The sequence below is a fragment of the Cervus canadensis genome, chromosome 9 (genome assembly GCF_019320065.1).
Source record: "Cervus canadensis isolate Bull #8, Minnesota chromosome 9, ASM1932006v1, whole genome shotgun sequence".
Taxonomy (NCBI): domain Eukaryota; kingdom Metazoa; phylum Chordata; class Mammalia; order Artiodactyla; family Cervidae; genus Cervus; species Cervus canadensis.
In genome coordinates, this window is record NC_057394.1 from 21,620,312 (window position 1) to 21,637,951 (window position 17,640).

General features: G+C 34.8%; 1 protein-coding gene across 2 annotated transcripts in view; it reads right to left on the reverse strand.

The window, feature by feature from the left end:
• GPC5 (glypican 5) overlaps positions 1 to 17,640 on the reverse strand; it is a 1,510,050-nt gene that overhangs the window by 749,020 nt on the left and 743,390 nt on the right. For both annotated transcript variants that reach the window (XM_043477854.1, XM_043477855.1), the window contains exon 7: positions 7,734 to 7,890. In XM_043477854.1, the coding sequence (XP_043333789.1) occupies positions 7,734 to 7,890 (157 nt within the window). The remainder of the gene's footprint in view (positions 1 to 7,733; positions 7,891 to 17,640) is intronic.

Here is a 17,640-nt window from a genome sequence, read left to right on the forward strand (position 1 = left end):
ATCGAAACATGTATATTATCTATGGTGAAACAGACCACCAGCCCAGGTGGGATGCATGAGACAAGTGCTCAGGCCTGGTGCACTGGGAAGACCCAGAGGAATCAGGTGGAGAGTGAGGTGGGAGGGGGGATCGGGATGGGGAATACATGTAACTCCATGGCTGATTCATGTCAATGTATGACAAAACCCACTACAATATTATAAAGTAATTAGCCTCCAACTAATAAAAATAAATGGAAAAAAAAAAACTCCAACACCTTCTAAAAAAAAATCAATAAATCAATAAATCAATAAAAAAGTAAACTCAAGGCTTAAAACAATCGAACTGAAACTGATATAAAAAATTATATAGGATAAACCACCATACCAGCCTAATTGTTATAGTCCCTAATTTCCTAGTGCCTATAATATTTTCTTGTAATTCTAACTTATAAATGTGGTAGTGTTTTATAAGAGTACATATTGCTTTGATAGAAACTAATTTTAGACATGCTAATAAGTAAGAGATGTAATAAACAAGGGTAGGTAGTTTTTCTCCTCATAGTATCGTCCTTGGGGTCTTCCAGGTGGTGTAGTGGCAAAGAATCTGCCTGCCAATGCAGGAAACGCAAGAGACATGGGTTCGATCTCTGGTCAGGAAGATCCCCTGGAGTACGAAATGGCAACCACTCCAGCATTCTTGCCTGGGAAGTTCCAAAGACAGAGGAGCCTTGCAGGCTTCAGTCAATGGGGTCACAAAATAGTCAGGCATGACAGTGACCCAGCACACACACACACAGTGTGGTCCTTAGACCAACAACAAACATCATTGGAAGCATGAGGGAGTGCCCACAATGAGACCACCTGCATTGTACTTGTATTCTTTTATTACCTTTTAAAAAAAAATATGGGTATAACTGTATTGTAAATGTACAACAAAGTGAATTAGAATCAATAAAAAAGAAACCCAATCAAAAAATGGGAGGGAGACCTAAACAGACATTTCCCCAAAGTAGACATAGAGATGGCTAATTATTAGAGACAGGCAGAAGAAAACTACAATGAGGTATCACTTCACAGTGGTCAGAATGGCTATCATCAGAAAATCTACTTACATCACTAATCATTAGAGAGATGCCGATGAAAGCTACAGTGAGGTACCATCTCACATTGGTCAGAGTGGCCATCAACAGAAAACCTACATAAGTGCTGGAGAGGATGTGGAGAAAAAGGAACCCTCCTACATTGTTGGGGGGAATGCAAAGCGCTACAGCCACCTTGGAGAACAGTGTGAAGGTTCCTTAAAAACTATAAACAGAGTTACCAAATATCCTGCAATCCCACTCCTGGTCACATACCATGATAAAACAATTCAAAATGACATATGTACCTCAATACCCACTGCAGCACTATTTACATACTTCTAATCTTAACAAGAGTTCCATATAATTTATAAAACAAGATAGTGTGAGAACTTTAGAGCCCAGATCACATGCTATATTATTTAATTATTTAGAGTTAGATGAGCACTTAATTGGTCAAAAAGCTATATGAAAATATTCTTTCTACACAGTTAGAGATATGGAAGTCATTAAACAGCTAAAAATATACCTAACGTGTTTTTGTATTTTTATCAGTGAATCCTGACTGAAGGGAAATATAGCTATTTCAATAATCATTCTGTTTATTTGCAATAAAATGATACAAAAATATCTGGATATGGTTATATATGAAAATGGTTTGTTTCTAGTTATAACAACAGCTACATGACTTTGGGCAAGTCATGATCAAATGTATCTGAGGATATTTTCTTCAAATTTAATTTTTTACTTTCTCTATTGATCATGCAGTCATACTTAGCATTGTGTTAGTCAATAGAGGCCATCATTTCTTTATTTTATGTCCACTGGTGTGGTATAGACTAAGTTGTGGGATTTGCAGAATAGTTGGTTGATCTGGGATGCATGCTAGCAGCTCTTTAAGCTTAATTAATGAATCTCCCCTCCTCACCTCAGTGATTCAACATCAATTCTGTGTTTAAGCCAAGCAATGAAAATCATTCCTTAGGCATTCAAGAACAAACCCTTTTATTTCAGTTCTATTATTTAAATCCATGACTGTGACCTATAGCTTTTAAAGAGAATGAGAGATGATTTCAGATGAGTCATCAAGTATCCAGATTCTATTATATAGTCATGCTAACAAAATAGCAAGCAGCCAGGATGAGTTTCAATTATTTAGAAAACAAAATGGAAATGCATAATCAGAATAATATCCATAATATGATGGATATTAGTATGTCCACATGTCCAATATCCACAATAATATGCATATAGATATAATATATCCATAATAATATCCAATATCCATAATGATCCCACATTAATTAAAAAATATTTATCTTAGATATATATTTCATTTAGTATAATTCTTTATATTAAATTCTTTAATTATAAAGAATTCTTTATAATTCTTTAGTATAATTCTCATCAGTAGTGTAAAAACTGGTAGATGATAATTTCCAAGTGTTCAAAATAGTGACCACTGAGCAGGATCAGGAAGTGCTTCCTCATGAATTTCTTTACAGTTTTATCATGACCCTTTAGCATGAGACACTTGTACAACATAGATCAAAGTGTACAGTCATTATTCAAGAATACTTTAATTGTGTCACAAAGGTTTGAGTCTAAGTATCCTTATGTGTGTGCTTAGTCACTCAGCTGTGTCAGACTCTCTGTGACCCCATGGACTGTGGACCGCCAGGCTCCTCTGTCCAGGGGATACTCCAGGCAAGAGCACTGGAGTGGGCGGCCATTCCCTTCTCCAGGGGTTCTTACCAACCCAGGCATTGAACCTGGGTCTCCTGCATTGCAGGAGGATTCTTTACTGTGTGAGGTACCAGGGAAGCCCTAAGTACCCTTAGAGAGATGATTTATTTTTAGCTTGTGCGCTCAGTCACTCAGTCTTATATCATTCTTTGAAACTCCATGGACTGTAGCCTGCCAGGCTTCACTGTCCATGGGATTTCCCAGGCAAGAATATTGAGTGCGTTGCCATTTTCTTCTCCAATTTTTTTTTTTATCTTAACTGACTAAACAAATGATAGCTATTTAGTTACTTTGAGCAGAGTTTCTTACATTTGGTATAATTTATTAATGGGCTATTTATCAACATTTTACAAGGTAAACTAAATATATTTTCTTTAATCAAATTGGATGTAACTTGAATTTTAGAAACAATACACATACTTTTAATATGCATATTTGTAACTATTATTAATGTAAAAAATCTTATGTGTTTGCATTATCTGTTTTGCATAATTTAGATTAAAAAGAAAAATCATCAGCTATGAATAAATACTATAAAATATCACAAAATGATTTGTACAAATTGAATAATTACATAGTTTTAGTAGTCCAGGAAAATACAGATTTCACTAAAGAAAATGTAACCTGGAGCATTTTTTTTTTTTCTTTTGAGTTCTCCCTGAACTTCCATGTCTGGCTGAGATTTTGAAATAAAGATGATTTATAGTAAAAATAAGTTTGAGGAAGCCAGCAATATCCAGGCACTTTACAACCCTGCATTACTAAATAAATCAGCACCCTTTATTCTTCAGTGGCTAACAGAGTATCATTTTCATTTTACTTTGCATGTGGAATACACTATTCTCTTCCAAGGTCACTGTTAGTATCAGGCTGTAGATGCATTTGTTAGAGGCTTATCTAAGGTTCATTACTAAGTGACAATCCAAAGCACAATATAAACAACTGTTCTATTTATTTTAGGCTATCAAAATCAAAGAAGGGTTTTTTCCTAGCTCTAGTTACTTAATATTTCAATGTGTTATGTTTTCATTTCCAAATAAATCTCATTTAAGTTGAATACTTTCAGATCTCATAAACTTATTTCCTGATCTGATGCATAGGGGAACCCTTTATAGCTGATAGGGCTAGCAAGGGCAGGGTACCATATTATTATTGGTATTATGATGTGGTAAGTGGTTTGTGGAGCAGAAAGTAGTTGAGAATAGGGATGATAAAAGTTTGAGACTGAGTCCTGGCTTTCTCAAATAAATAAAATTTGGTATGATGATGAGAATCTGTAAAAGAGAAGAGGAAAAACAGCCCAGGAGATAAGAAAAATGAATGGCAAACAACCCTTCTCAGGGAAGACTTTTAATGACTGAATGAATGGCAGTCAGAAGGGCTTAGGGCTCAGAATGCTGCACTGGGAGCCATAATCATGACTGTTCTTCAGAGACATGTTGGTATCATTATCAGGGGAAAAAGTTATTGGAATACATACTTAATCACTTTTGTTGTCATTTACAGGCTTCTCATGTAAGGTGAAATTATTTTTAAAACTGCTAATGATGCAACATAATATTGTACTAGCAAAATAAGTATGACAATAGACTATCTCAGTTAATTTGAAGACTTGAAATCACCCTACTGTTTCTGAACATGTGATGCCTGAATCAACTTGTGATCAAAATCATTTTATCTGAGATTGTTACTGTGAACCATCTTATCAAAATAAATTTGATCATGGATTATGTATTGTTTGTTAAAAGCAATGTTTGGTTGTTGTTGTTTAGTCATTAAGTCACGTCCAACTCTTTTGTGACCCCGTGGACTGCAACCTGCCACTCTCCTCTGACTGTGGGATTTCCCAATGGTAGTGTTGCCGCAATTTAAATTATAATACCACATAGGGCAATCAATGCTACTGCAGATTTTCAAAACTACACATGCATAGCTTTGCTACAGCCTCTCTTTGGTGGCACTTTATTTTTTAACAGTTGAATATATCAGAATTGAGGGATATTAGAATAGTCAAATAGTTGAAAAAGTATTGATGGTAGTGAGAGCAGTTTTGCTCTGCATGGCTACAAAAACAGAACTTGTTTTCCACCCCCCCATCCCCACTGGTATTTAAAACCTACCATCCCTTAGCTACTTTGAAAGGATGGCAAGTGTCCAGGATGAGGGGAAATGAAAGTTCAAAAACATTCCAACCCTGCTATTTGAAGGTACTAGTGAAATAACCATATCTACATATATGAGCCAAATTCAATACAATAAAAATATAGAAAAAATTAATGTAATCTTAGGATACTTAAATCACCTACTAAAATAAAGTACTTTCAGTTTCCTAAAAGTGAACACTACATACCATAGATTTTTTTAATTAGAAATATGTCAGTTGACATTTAATAATATTTAACAGTGTGATACAAATAGAGGTAGTTTAAAAGCTAAATATTGTTAAATCATTTGATACTGTTGATGATAAAAAAATGACAGCTAAAATTTTGGTGGTAAAACTTTGCACATTGAAATATATAAACCCTTCTTGCCTGAAATAAACATTAACCAAAACAGAAACAGGAAATCAGTTCAAGTGATGGTTAGTAAGATATTTATCAACTTTGAACATATTCATATATGGAGTAAAATCATTAAATTTACAAGACATAATATTGGCATTATTCCTTGTAACTATATGTAGCTATAGATAAATATGTCTGTATAACGTTTTTTAATCAGATATTTTTGAAGTCACAAACTGTGTTCTACTTGTATTTTATAAAGAATAAACATCACTGTGAGGAAGACATAATGGTGTATTTCAAATTCCTAACACAAATGACACCTTGGTAAACTTTCTAGAGCACAATATTTTTAAGACGTTAAGACCGTCTAAAACTATGGCGTAACATGCTTTAGTGAGCAAACCAGCCTAACACAGTTAAACTATTCTGGTGCTTTATAAAAATAGAAATGTGACCTATGTTTTGCTACTTGCTGTGCCCCTCTATTTCGCAGGCTATCCACTGTGGGTTCCTAACCACTTATTAAAAATTGAAAGCCAACAGCTATAAACCCATAGAAACATGATAGGCAACCCACTTGCAACAGATGTGGATTTTTTTACTGTTTGCCTGGAGTTGTTGAAAACCATCTATATCAAATCTCCCCAATTCTGATGGATAGTTGCTTGTACCATACCTGTCCATTTCAGGATTTTAGAGTAAAAAAATTCATTCTTGTCACCTTGACAAGTACGGCTTTGTGAGAAAATTATTAGTAGTTGAATATCCTCTACTGTCTCTATTTCTTGTGTGAAATAAGGCAAAAAGTTATCTATTAATAAATAGCAAGTTCTCAAGCTTATAGATAACTTTAGGAGTGAAAAATCCCCGTAAAAGGCTAATTCCACACACACTGACGTACATACAATTTATAGATTAAGTTTTAACCTAAGCTATTTTTCATAATATTTTTATACCTTAAAACCCTGCAATGTTCAAATGACAGGGAAATCATGGTACATATAAATACACAGGATCAAATGAAAATTAAATACTATTTAATATCATCCTAATAGATATGTATCATAATTCCAAAATACAATGGAGAGCATTTTAACTCTTAATGAAAACACATTTTCAATTTTTTTTGTCTTCCGGTTTTTGGCATAAACAACAGAAGACAGGTAACCAAAAGAAATTAATCTGATAAATTACATTAGTACCAATAAGAAGAGCACATATCCTTACTGCTCCTACATGAGTAGACGACATGCAATTTTTACTAGGAAATTGTGCTAATACATCAAACAATTTTGTGGTCCTTTGTTCAGTAGCAATCCAGTGTACTAAATCCCACTATTTACTTTCTATGTTAAATTTATTATTCTTTCTAATAGAAAAACATATTTCTTTATATTGCCTTGATTTTGTACCTCTTCTGGCTTCTATTCCTTTAAACAATGTATTTGTTTCACAAAACAAGATCCTGGAAGGAAGGGGTGTTGATGCTTGAGGCATTGGTAGTATTCTAAATTTACTACACGAGAACTGAAAAGTAAATGAATTCTTCTCCCACCAAAGTCAGGAAAGGACATTTCTAACAGGTACAAAGTTGTCAGAAAAATCACAAAGCCCTTTGTGATTTAGAGGGAGATTATCAGGGCAGGCTCCAGACAGGCCTGCACAGGTCCAGATTATTTTATAAAGTAACCCCCTTTGGTATGACCTGAGATAAGCGAACAGTTGAAAGTTAGACTAGATCCCTCACTTTGTATGTAAAGAGAAGGAAAGGAAATTTATTTGGTAATTTTTTTGGTGGTTGTTATCGGGTCATTCTATCATATGTAATAGTGACTAGTCCAGCAATACCAGAAATGGTTTTCAAACCCATAAAATCAAAATAATGTGAATGATTGGTGAGATTTTTTCAGAAGAACCAAATCGTAGGAGTTAAATTCAAGTATTTTCTCACCATAACTAGCCATATATTTAATCAATTTCTTTGTGTTCTGAACATGATGAAAACCTAATAAAATTTATATAATGTCATGATAATATAATACAGTTAGAGAACTTTAATATTCAGCATGGCTCACCCATTCTGGTTTCACGAATATAAATTTAACATTCATCATCCTAGTTATTTTATGTCCTACAGATTATCCCACTTTAAAATGATGAATTCTCAGAACTAATGAACATTCACTCATTTAACTCAGGAAAACTGTAACTTCCATTTAAAGTCATTAGTTAAAAAGAAATAAAACGCCCAAGAATGCATATCCCAAATAACAAAAAATGGCTTAGTTTTCATTTCCAATTCCTCTTGCCTTTTTCTGAATTCACATCCTTATTTCTTTATATTCATAGCAATAGTTCTCCATAATTATATTTCAAAAGCAGTCCTTTAGAAATGGGGTTAGAATCATACACTTACAGTCTGTGATTTTTAGTGTCCTCTTGACTTCTCCACTTCCTGAACCCCCACAACCATCTTCATCATCACAGTCCCCGCTGACCTGTTCAACCATGCCGCCACCACTGCCCATGTGAAGTTCCCACTTGGTGGGTTTGGGTGACCTACCCTGTAACAACTAAATATGGATACCAAAAACATTAATTAATAGAAAGTTCAAATCATCTAAGGATGCTATTCAACAACATGCAAAACTTAGAATTGCTTTCTTATGTGGATACACTATTTTGATGTGGATACCTTAACAAATCAAGCATGAAAGAAAGAGAAAAAACTACTGACATAATAATAAATAATGGGCAAGGTCTTGCAGCTATGAAAAGCTGCAATCTGCCTATTAACACTGTGAGACAGTTTTGGAAATCAGATAAAACCAGATCTTCTTTCTCATGAATACTTTGGTTAGAGAATCCTCTGTTTCTGAATACACAATGTTAAAAGCAGGGTAAATCAATCTCCAGTACAACAAATCTCCCTCTGAAGAGTATTGGCTGGTAATGTACTGTTTGTTTTACAAACCAACAGTCCAAAATTTCTCAAAAAGAAGACTGCCACTCTTCCAAAAAGACTCAGTGAAAGAAATATAGAATCTTGGACATGTACATTTATAGTTTTATTTAAACTTTATGGATTAAATATGCATACCAATATATATGGAACAGAAGAAAACTATGGAACAAAAGACTTGGGTTCTAATTCCGTTTATACAAATTACTCAAGAAATTTAATGAACCTATTTGTTTCTCAAGGATTTCCCTTACTTTGATGAACAAGATAGATAGAATAGCCATTTCCCCATATAACATGAGGAAAATAATATTTTGAATAATACTGGACTTGCCTGAACTCCTTTTCAAAAAGGTGATGTTGTGAATAATGGAATATTTCACTTAAAGCTAAGACCCAGTAACATGATCTGGTATGTGACATTTATACCTCTAAGGCATTTTTGGAGGACCCATCAGCAAGCATGAGCACTGGAAGGTACTGCCATGTTATGAATGAAACATATTGCAGCTGAATGGTTAATGGGAATTCAAGTTTTCAGGGTGTTTTATGAAAGTATTAGTGTTGCTGTTTCTAAAAGCTTTTCATAGATTTCAGATTTTCAATACAGAGATCAATTGTATTGATTAGCAGAAAATAAACACACAACTCAAGGAGAGCATTTTATACTGAAAAATATAGAGCAAAATATCCTAAGTACATATAAGACAAATATGTTTAGCATTTAAAGAACACTAACATTAAGCAACAACTTTGACAACTGATTAACTTTCAAAATTAAAAAATAAAATTGGGTCACAAATTCTGAAATATTGCAGCTCCCTGAGATTTATTTTCCCTGAGAAAAATAAAAAGTTAAAACAGTTTGAAAATAATTTAAAAATTCTAATCAGAATTTATCCTACTGATCAGCGTTTCCCAAATGTTAATAGGTGTTACATTTTAAAAGAAAGCTTCTTTCATGGTCAGTGAATTCAGAATTAAGTTAAAGAAAGTCTTACTATATTTAATGTACTGATATGTATGCTACTTCCTGTAGGGAGATAAGGCAATGGGAAAATACAGATTTGTAACAAAGTATATAAAATTAAAAAATTTGAAAAAGTAAAGAAAAGATAAAAGGCATTATTCTATAAAGATAAAATTTTAATAATTAAGTAAAACTAAGTATTAAATTATTAAATAAAATATTAGAAATTTGAATGAATTTCATAAAATAATACCATATATCATTTGTTATTTAGCATAATCATAAAGGGCTGAGATTCAGAGGTCCAACATACTCAGATTTAAATCCTGATTCTGACATATATGAACCATGTGACATTGGGAAAATTCCTGAATAACTCAGTTCAGTCAAAACTAAAATAGAGACAGTAATATACCAGGGTCATTGTTCTTATGTGAGAAAAAAATATATAAAGTATACTGAATGGTGTTTGCACATTAAAAGCTAATGCATTTTGATCATTATTATCTTTGTTATTATGCATTCTATTGCAATATTGCTTAAACACTTAGAAATCATTAACTGAAAAATTATTTGATAAAGATTAAAATTATTCAAAGTTGTATCTGAAAAGTACAATAAAAGCTAAACTCTCTGATAGTGTTATTTCTTTTGCCTCTGACACTTTTTCCCAACATTTCCCATTTCAACTTTATTTCCCTGTTACTTTCCTAAGTATTCTTCCAATATTTTACTGGGACCTTGGTCAGAAGAAAAAGAAATCTTGTGAACAGCCCTAAGAATGGATAAGTCACCAAAGATCCAACTCAATGAATTTGAACTCAAAAATGCAAACAGTAAGATAGCACATGTGAAATAAAACTTACTGCTTTAGGTAATTAGTTTGAGTTGAAAGTAATTAAATGCATTAGCTATCAGAGAATGGTTAATATATTTATAGTGCTGGTAAAAATAATAGATGGCAAGAGAGAAAAATTATTATTTTTAAAACCATTAATATGTTCATTATACTACGTTTCTCCATCACTTCAGTGACACTCCAAGAAACATCTAAGACACACAAACTCATATTTTTAAGAAAGTAAACTATATAAAACTTATTTTAATTTAAACCATCTGTGGTGCAGCAGAATTATAAAATGGGCCCTACGCCTTCTCACTTGAATCCCTGGGGCTGCGCATATGTCACCTTCACATCCACTATATTACACGGCAATAGGATTTCCACAAATGATCAACTCATTCAAACATATCCATGATCCCATCTGATCTATGCTCCAGGTCCCCATGATCCCATCTCTTTCTGGAAGAGCCAGCACCTCCATCTCCATCATTTCTGCATAAAAATTCTACTTTATATGTTCATTTCCTTCTTCTAAATCATAAGCATTCACAAACATTCATTTCACAGTTGTAATAAAACTTAATTTGTGAAAATCCCCAATCAATAACTAATCAACAAAAACAATCAGCTTTTCATAGTAAGACCCTTATTCAAAATCCCACTTCTTTATGACTATTCTGATTTCTTCGTTTGATCATTTTTTCCTCACATTTCCAAAATAATAAAAATAAATGTTCAGTTAATACTGTACATCCCCTTTTAGTCTTTTAAGACTATTTCAGGGAACCCATCCTAACAGATTGCATTCTCATCTGTGTATAGATCATACATAATTCTTTATTTGCAACCCCTGTTACTCTTCAGTTCACCACTAAGCAACAGTTAGATATAAAAGGTACTGTATTATTTTGTATCTTAAAATAGAACTATTCACTTCCACTATTCATGTGTCATTACATCTTATCTCTCCAACTCCCTCACTGTGAGGGACATTGGTCTCTCCTGCCTACTCAGTTCAGTTCAGTTCAGTCGCTCAGTCGTGTCTGACTCTTTGAGACCCCATGAATCACAGCACCCCAGGCCTCCCTGTCCATCACAAACTCCTGGAGTTTACTTAAACTCATGCCCATCGAGTCGGTGATGCCATCCAGCCATCTCATCCTCTGTCGTCCCCTTCTCTCCTCCTGCCCCCAATCCCTCCCAGCATCAGGGTCTTTTCCGATGAGTCAACTCGTCACATGAGGTGGCCAAAGTATTGAAGTTTCAGCTTCAGTATCAGTTTTTCCAATGAACACCCAGGACTTATCTCCTTCAGGATGGACTGGTTGGATCTCCTTGCAGTCCAAGAGACTCTCAAGATTCTTCTCCAACACCACAGTTCAAAAGCATCAATTCTTCAACACTAAGCTTTCTTCACAGTCCAACTCTCATATCCATATATGACCACTGGAAAAACCATAGCCTTGACCAGACGGACCTTTGTTGGCAAAGTAATGTCTGCTTTTAATATGCTATCTAGGTTGGTCATAACTTTCCTTCTAAGCATCTTTTAATTTCATGGCTGCAGTCACCATCTACAGTGATTTTGGAGCCCAGAAAAATAAAGTCTGACACTGTTTCCACTGTCTCCCCATCTATTTCCCATGAGGTGATGGGACTGGATGCCATGATCTTAGTTTTCGGCATGTTGAGCTTTAAGCCAACTTTTTCACTCTCCTCTTTCACTTTCATCAAGAGGCTTTTTAGTTCCTCTTCACTTTCTGCCATAAGGGTGGTGTCATCTGCATATCTGAGGTTATTGATATTTCTCCTGGCAATCTTAATTCCAGCTTGTGCTTCTTCCAGCCCAGCATTTCTCATGATGTACTCTGCATATCAGTTAAATAAGCAGGGTGACAATATACAGCCTTGACGTACTCCTTTTCCTATTTGGAACCAGTCTGTTGTTCCATGTCCAGTTCTAACTGTTGCTTCCTGACCTGCATACACGTTTCTCAAGAGGCAGGTCAGGTGGTCTGGTATTCCCATCTCCTTCAGAATTTTCCACAGTTTATTGTGATCCACACAGTCGAAGGCTTTGGCGTAGTCAATAAAGCAGAAATAGACGTTTTTCTGGAACTCTCTTGCTTTTTTGATGATCCAGCAGATATTGGCAATTTGATCTCTGGTTCCTCTGCCTTTTCTAAAACCAGCTTGAACATCTGGAAGTTCTCGGCTCTTGTATTGCTGAAGCCTGGCTTGGAGAATTTTGAGCATTACTTTACTAGCGTGTGAGATGAGTGCAATTGTGTGGTAGTTTGAGCATTCTTTGGGATTGGAATGAAAACACTTTTCCAGTCCTGTGGCCACTGCTGAGTTTTTCAAATTTGCTGGCATATTAAGCACCTTCACAGCATCATCTTTCAGGATTTGAATTAGCTCAACTGGAATTCCACCACCTCCAATAGCTTTGTTCATAGTGATGCTTTCTAAGGCCCACTTGACTTCACAGTCCAGGATGTCTGGCTCTAGGTGAGTGATCACACCATCGTGATTATCTGGGTCATGAAGATCTTTTTTGTACAGTTCATTTCCCTTAAATCAGTACTTTCACCATGCCATTTCTCTGCCTTAGAACTTTTTGTGACTCTATAGTGTCAAAACCACTGGTGTCAAAATGTCAGTCTAGCTAGATGAGCCACAGAAAGAAGTCTTATGATGAAATGTTTGGGAAATGCATACCAAGTCCCCTTCATGAGATCTATGAACTAAAGGCTCATAAGGAATCTACAGTAAGCAATCTTGTTTAGTTGAGATTCACTTTACATTTCCCAAATTAACATATGCAAATTAACCCCTCCTCTCACACAACAAACATTGACATTGTTTGGAAATGAGTCTATAATAAAAAGTTCAAATTTTGCCTCCTATCAAGGTCCCATAAAATATACTGTTTCTTAAATTATTATATCTAAAACAGCAACCCCCCGCCACCCAGATTCCACTACATAGCATTTTGTTTTTCTTACAGTAATTGTGTAAATTTATTTGCCTGGAAAACCCCATGGACAGAGGAGCCTGGCAGGCTACAGTCCATGGAGTCACAAAGAGTTGGACATGACTGAGTGACTAACTTTTATGTTTCTAACTTTGTTTATGCTCATTTTATGTTCTCTTCCTTCTCATTACTATCATAAACAGTGCGGCCTGATATCACTAAACTAAGCCAGTCTTTCAAGGAAGAAACCCACATGGAAGTAAAATTGTTTCCCTTCATTCTCGTCCTGCCTTGGCTCTGAATTTGCCCAAATGTAAAGCTGATAGCATTTTGAATACTTAGACCTTTCCCCTGTCCTGGAGGGTAGAAAGTCAATAAATAATACATATTTATAGAACTACTACAACAGAGGAAAGGACAGGATTTTGGGTCCCAGCCACACATTAATTGTGTGCCTTTAAGCAAGTTACTTAAGTCCATTAAAACTCATTTTATTCTATCGAATAATAATGCAAAGGAAAGGAAAGCACTTTATATACTATAAAGTACTCTGCTCATTTATAGTGTTCTGTGCAAGACACTGCATTAAAACTGAGAAACGCACAAAGTAAAGACAGAGTAGGAAAGGAATTCAACAACTTTTAGGGTGTTCCTTTTTTCCTCAATGTCAAGCAATTTGTGCAGTCAGCTGATTAGCTGAAAATAGTCAGTTTGGATGACTGATGCTTCCTGCCTATGTTTAATTGGTTTAGGAAGCTCATTAGGGATGCTATCTTGGAGGATGAATTTGGTGAGTAGAATATCTGATGACTGTGAGGCAAATGTATTTCTTTCAGCTGGTGAATTAATCTCTCAATAGACTCAATTTGCTTTTTACTAACTGTCTGGCAATATCCCATCCTTGCAATAGCCTTTCAAACACTTACAATAAAATCTGGCTATTGATGGCTTGCATACACATGTTTGCTGTAAAAGACAAACACATTCATCACATTCAACAATATCCACATGTGAGAGCAATGGAATGTGCTTCCAAATGCAATATATAATGATACATCTATAAAATATTCCCTCCATCCTTTTGCAATCATTTACACAGATATATAAGCAGTAAATATATGTTTAGAAAACATTGGTCATCATAAACAGTCATCTAGTCAAACCTAGACATGGTAGAAGGTTCTGTTTTACAATTTTGTATTATTGATGGGCATGTATGACAGTTGGTAAAAAAAAAAAAAAAAAAAAAACATTGACAGAAAAATTTCAAAGCAGAAAACAGAAGACAGAAAAATTGTGCTCTCATTTCATCATTAATAAAATAACTCTAAAGAATATATATTAAGTATAGAACAAAAACCCTCTATGTATAAATATATGCAAATACGTACATATATATGAATTTAATGTTGTTATATAGCAATTTGTATCTATACTTTCATAAAATTTAAGTAAAACCTATAAAGAAATGTATGGGGAATAGAAAAACTACTTAAGTGTATAATATTTTAAAGCTGGAACTCTGATTAAAAATTTCTTATGATGTATTTTCAAAATTTATCTTTGTAACATATTTAAATTAGACATATTTTAAATAAAAACTCTTTATATGAAATGCTCTCATTTTTTTGCAAATGAACTTCCCTTTCCTCAAACCTCCAGTTCTGTTCCCATCCAACCCCCCAACCCACTCCACCCTATTTCACCTTTGTCATTTATACTTTTTCATCTTTTAGATGTTTTTCTTCTTTTAGATGTTTCTCTTATATAAAACTTTTCTGCTCTTTCTATTTCAAAATTAGAAAATATTTTATCCCCAAAACCTAAATACTACAAATCTTCAGATTATATTAAAGATTATGTTTTCAAAAGCAGTTAAACCTTTATAGACTATCCTACCTAAAAAGCCAAACACATTCTACAATATGTCATGTTATGTTAAGTTGACCAGACACAGAAGTCATTTCTGTAGGATTTCTTGTCAGTGTTTGCTCTAAGTTTGAGCTTTCTGATCTCAGCTTCTGTTGCACTGGTAATTTGAAAGGTCACTGTTCTGTGACATTTGGTTTGTGCAACGCAGTCTAGCAATTTATAAAAGTCTTGTGATTTTGTAAATAGAATATTGAACTTAGAAAAGGCTTACTACATTCACTCTTGGCCTCTTAAACTGTAACGAAGTCATTTGTTCTTTTTCCCTTAGGAAAATTCTATGTATTTCCCTTCTACCATGCCTGACCCTTACCTCCAGCTCAAAATGAGCACCGTTTCATTTTCTGAGCTGCCATAACAAAAGTGACCAGATAAGTCTATAATTAATGTGTGTCGTTGTCTAAACTCTAAACTAGATCCCACAGGAGAGCTAAAGCTAAAAGCTGGTGAGTTAAGTGCAGGAATAGAATGGGACAATGACTAAACCTCAAATAAGACACAGGAAAGCTGTTGGTCCCGAAGAGGAAGTATGCATGCCAAACATTGTCAATCATCAAAAGGTTCTTGTGAAATGTCTATGGCAAAACACTACAAGGACCTGAAAAGAATTGCGGAAAAAGTGAAAAAACAAAAACAAAAACATTTCTCAGGAGACAATCCCAGAGTTACTGTTGGAGACATCTATCAAAACATCCATGCTAAGTAAGCCATAAATAGATGGGTCCAGAAGAACAATAACAGGAGTAGAAGAAGCAGGCATATTGAAGGGTAAGGAATGTAAAAGGACCCTGAAGTAGGAGAAGACAGGGAGAAGAAAAGTGGAGGTTATAAGTAGATTAAAAGCCCATAACATGTTCAATGGAATAACTAGATGTACAATGCAAAATTCTCAAGTCAAACATTTCATTGTGGGGACATGATGTATGGCAACTACTAAAAATTTTTAGACATATGAAAATTACTTTCTTGATGCCATCTCTTAATTCAAAGCTAATTTATTAATTTTCTTAATCATTGCATGTTTACCATCACACAGGCACACACGTCATATGGGCATATTGTCACCCATCAATATTATAGGACAGAAAACAACATCTCAGTTTCTGGCTGATTCAGGTTCATCTATGAATGCAATTAAATGCATTCTAAATAAGAATTATCAGATAAATAATTGTATTATTTTATATTCATGAGGTTCAGAATAAATTTATATTGTTAGTGGTATGGTTTATCATTGTGAAGTCATTTTCTTTGTATGTCGGAAGCCTGTATGCCTCTAACTAGGTCTTCACATGCATGGGGAGTATTTATACATTCACCAAACACAGTGGTGGTGGTGGTTTAGTTGCTAAATTGTGTCTGACTCTTGCAATCTCACAGACTGTAGCCCTCCAGGCTCCTCTGTCCATGGGATTTTCCAGGCAAGAATACTGAAGTGGGTTGCCATTTCCTTCTCCAGGGGATCTTCCAGACCCAGGGAACAAACCTGGCTCTCCTGCACTGAGGCAGATTCTTTACCTACTGAGCTACCAAAGAAGCCCAGGCACATAAGCAGATTTGCCCCAAATGTGCACTTACTTGTGTCCTGGATTATTTCAGAAGACTGCCTCTTCTTTGTAGAGGTTCATGGCAATTAAAGGTGCGAGTGACTTACTGTTGAGAACATGCTTAGCTAGTTGCCTAGTTATCCCATATCATCTTCCTGACATTCCAGAGCCCAGCAACTGAATTCCCAAAATCAAGGACAGACCAAAACTGAACATCTACTGCTTCTGGGAAAAATAAGTGAAAGTATTCCCAAGCATAGATGGACTGATTGAAGATAAATTCAAGACAACTCAATACCATCTGGTAAATCTGGCTTCTGCTCACCACACTCTACCATATCATAAAGGTAGTTTTACAGGCACTTCCTAGTTAACGATATAGATAAGGATTCATTTTACATGGTTAGCAAGCGAGTGTTTTTCCCCCTTTAGGCTACCAAAATATTCCCTCACGTGGTTCAATCATAAGGAACAGAACTGTAAGTACCAGTGCCTTAGTTATCTGCTCTGACAGGAAGACTGCGTCATTTTTATATAGTATACAAAAATTAGCAATTTGCATCATTAACTTAGATTTTTCATTACCATTTTTTTTTAATAGCTTCAGCGTGTTTCTGGCAGGCCTACAAGGTTTATAGAATTCAACTGCTTTGTTTTTTAATCATTGTCCGTTAATCATTTATCTGCATAAGATTGATGTCATAGAAAGACAACAGAAAATAAAAAAGAAAGAAAAGGAAGGAAGGAAAAAGGACAATGTCAATCATAATGCATTGCTAATGTAAGGGTTTTCTGATTAGAAAAGATTTTTGTTTGTTAATTCATCACAATTTTCATTGCCTTTTTTCAAAGAACTGTGGAGGACTGCAAATCCATTTAAAACCTGGTTTTGGTAACCAATCTAGAGTCTCTTCATTGGCCAGCTGTGCACAACTCATTCTCAAGTACTCCATTAAAACATTCCAGGATAGATTCCCCTAAAGTTTCCACAGTCTATTAAAGGTTTACTTCCAAAAGGAGCTCATTCTGATCCCATTTAGTATGACACCCTTGTGTATGCCAGATGGTTGTGAGAGTTATATCTTCATAAATGT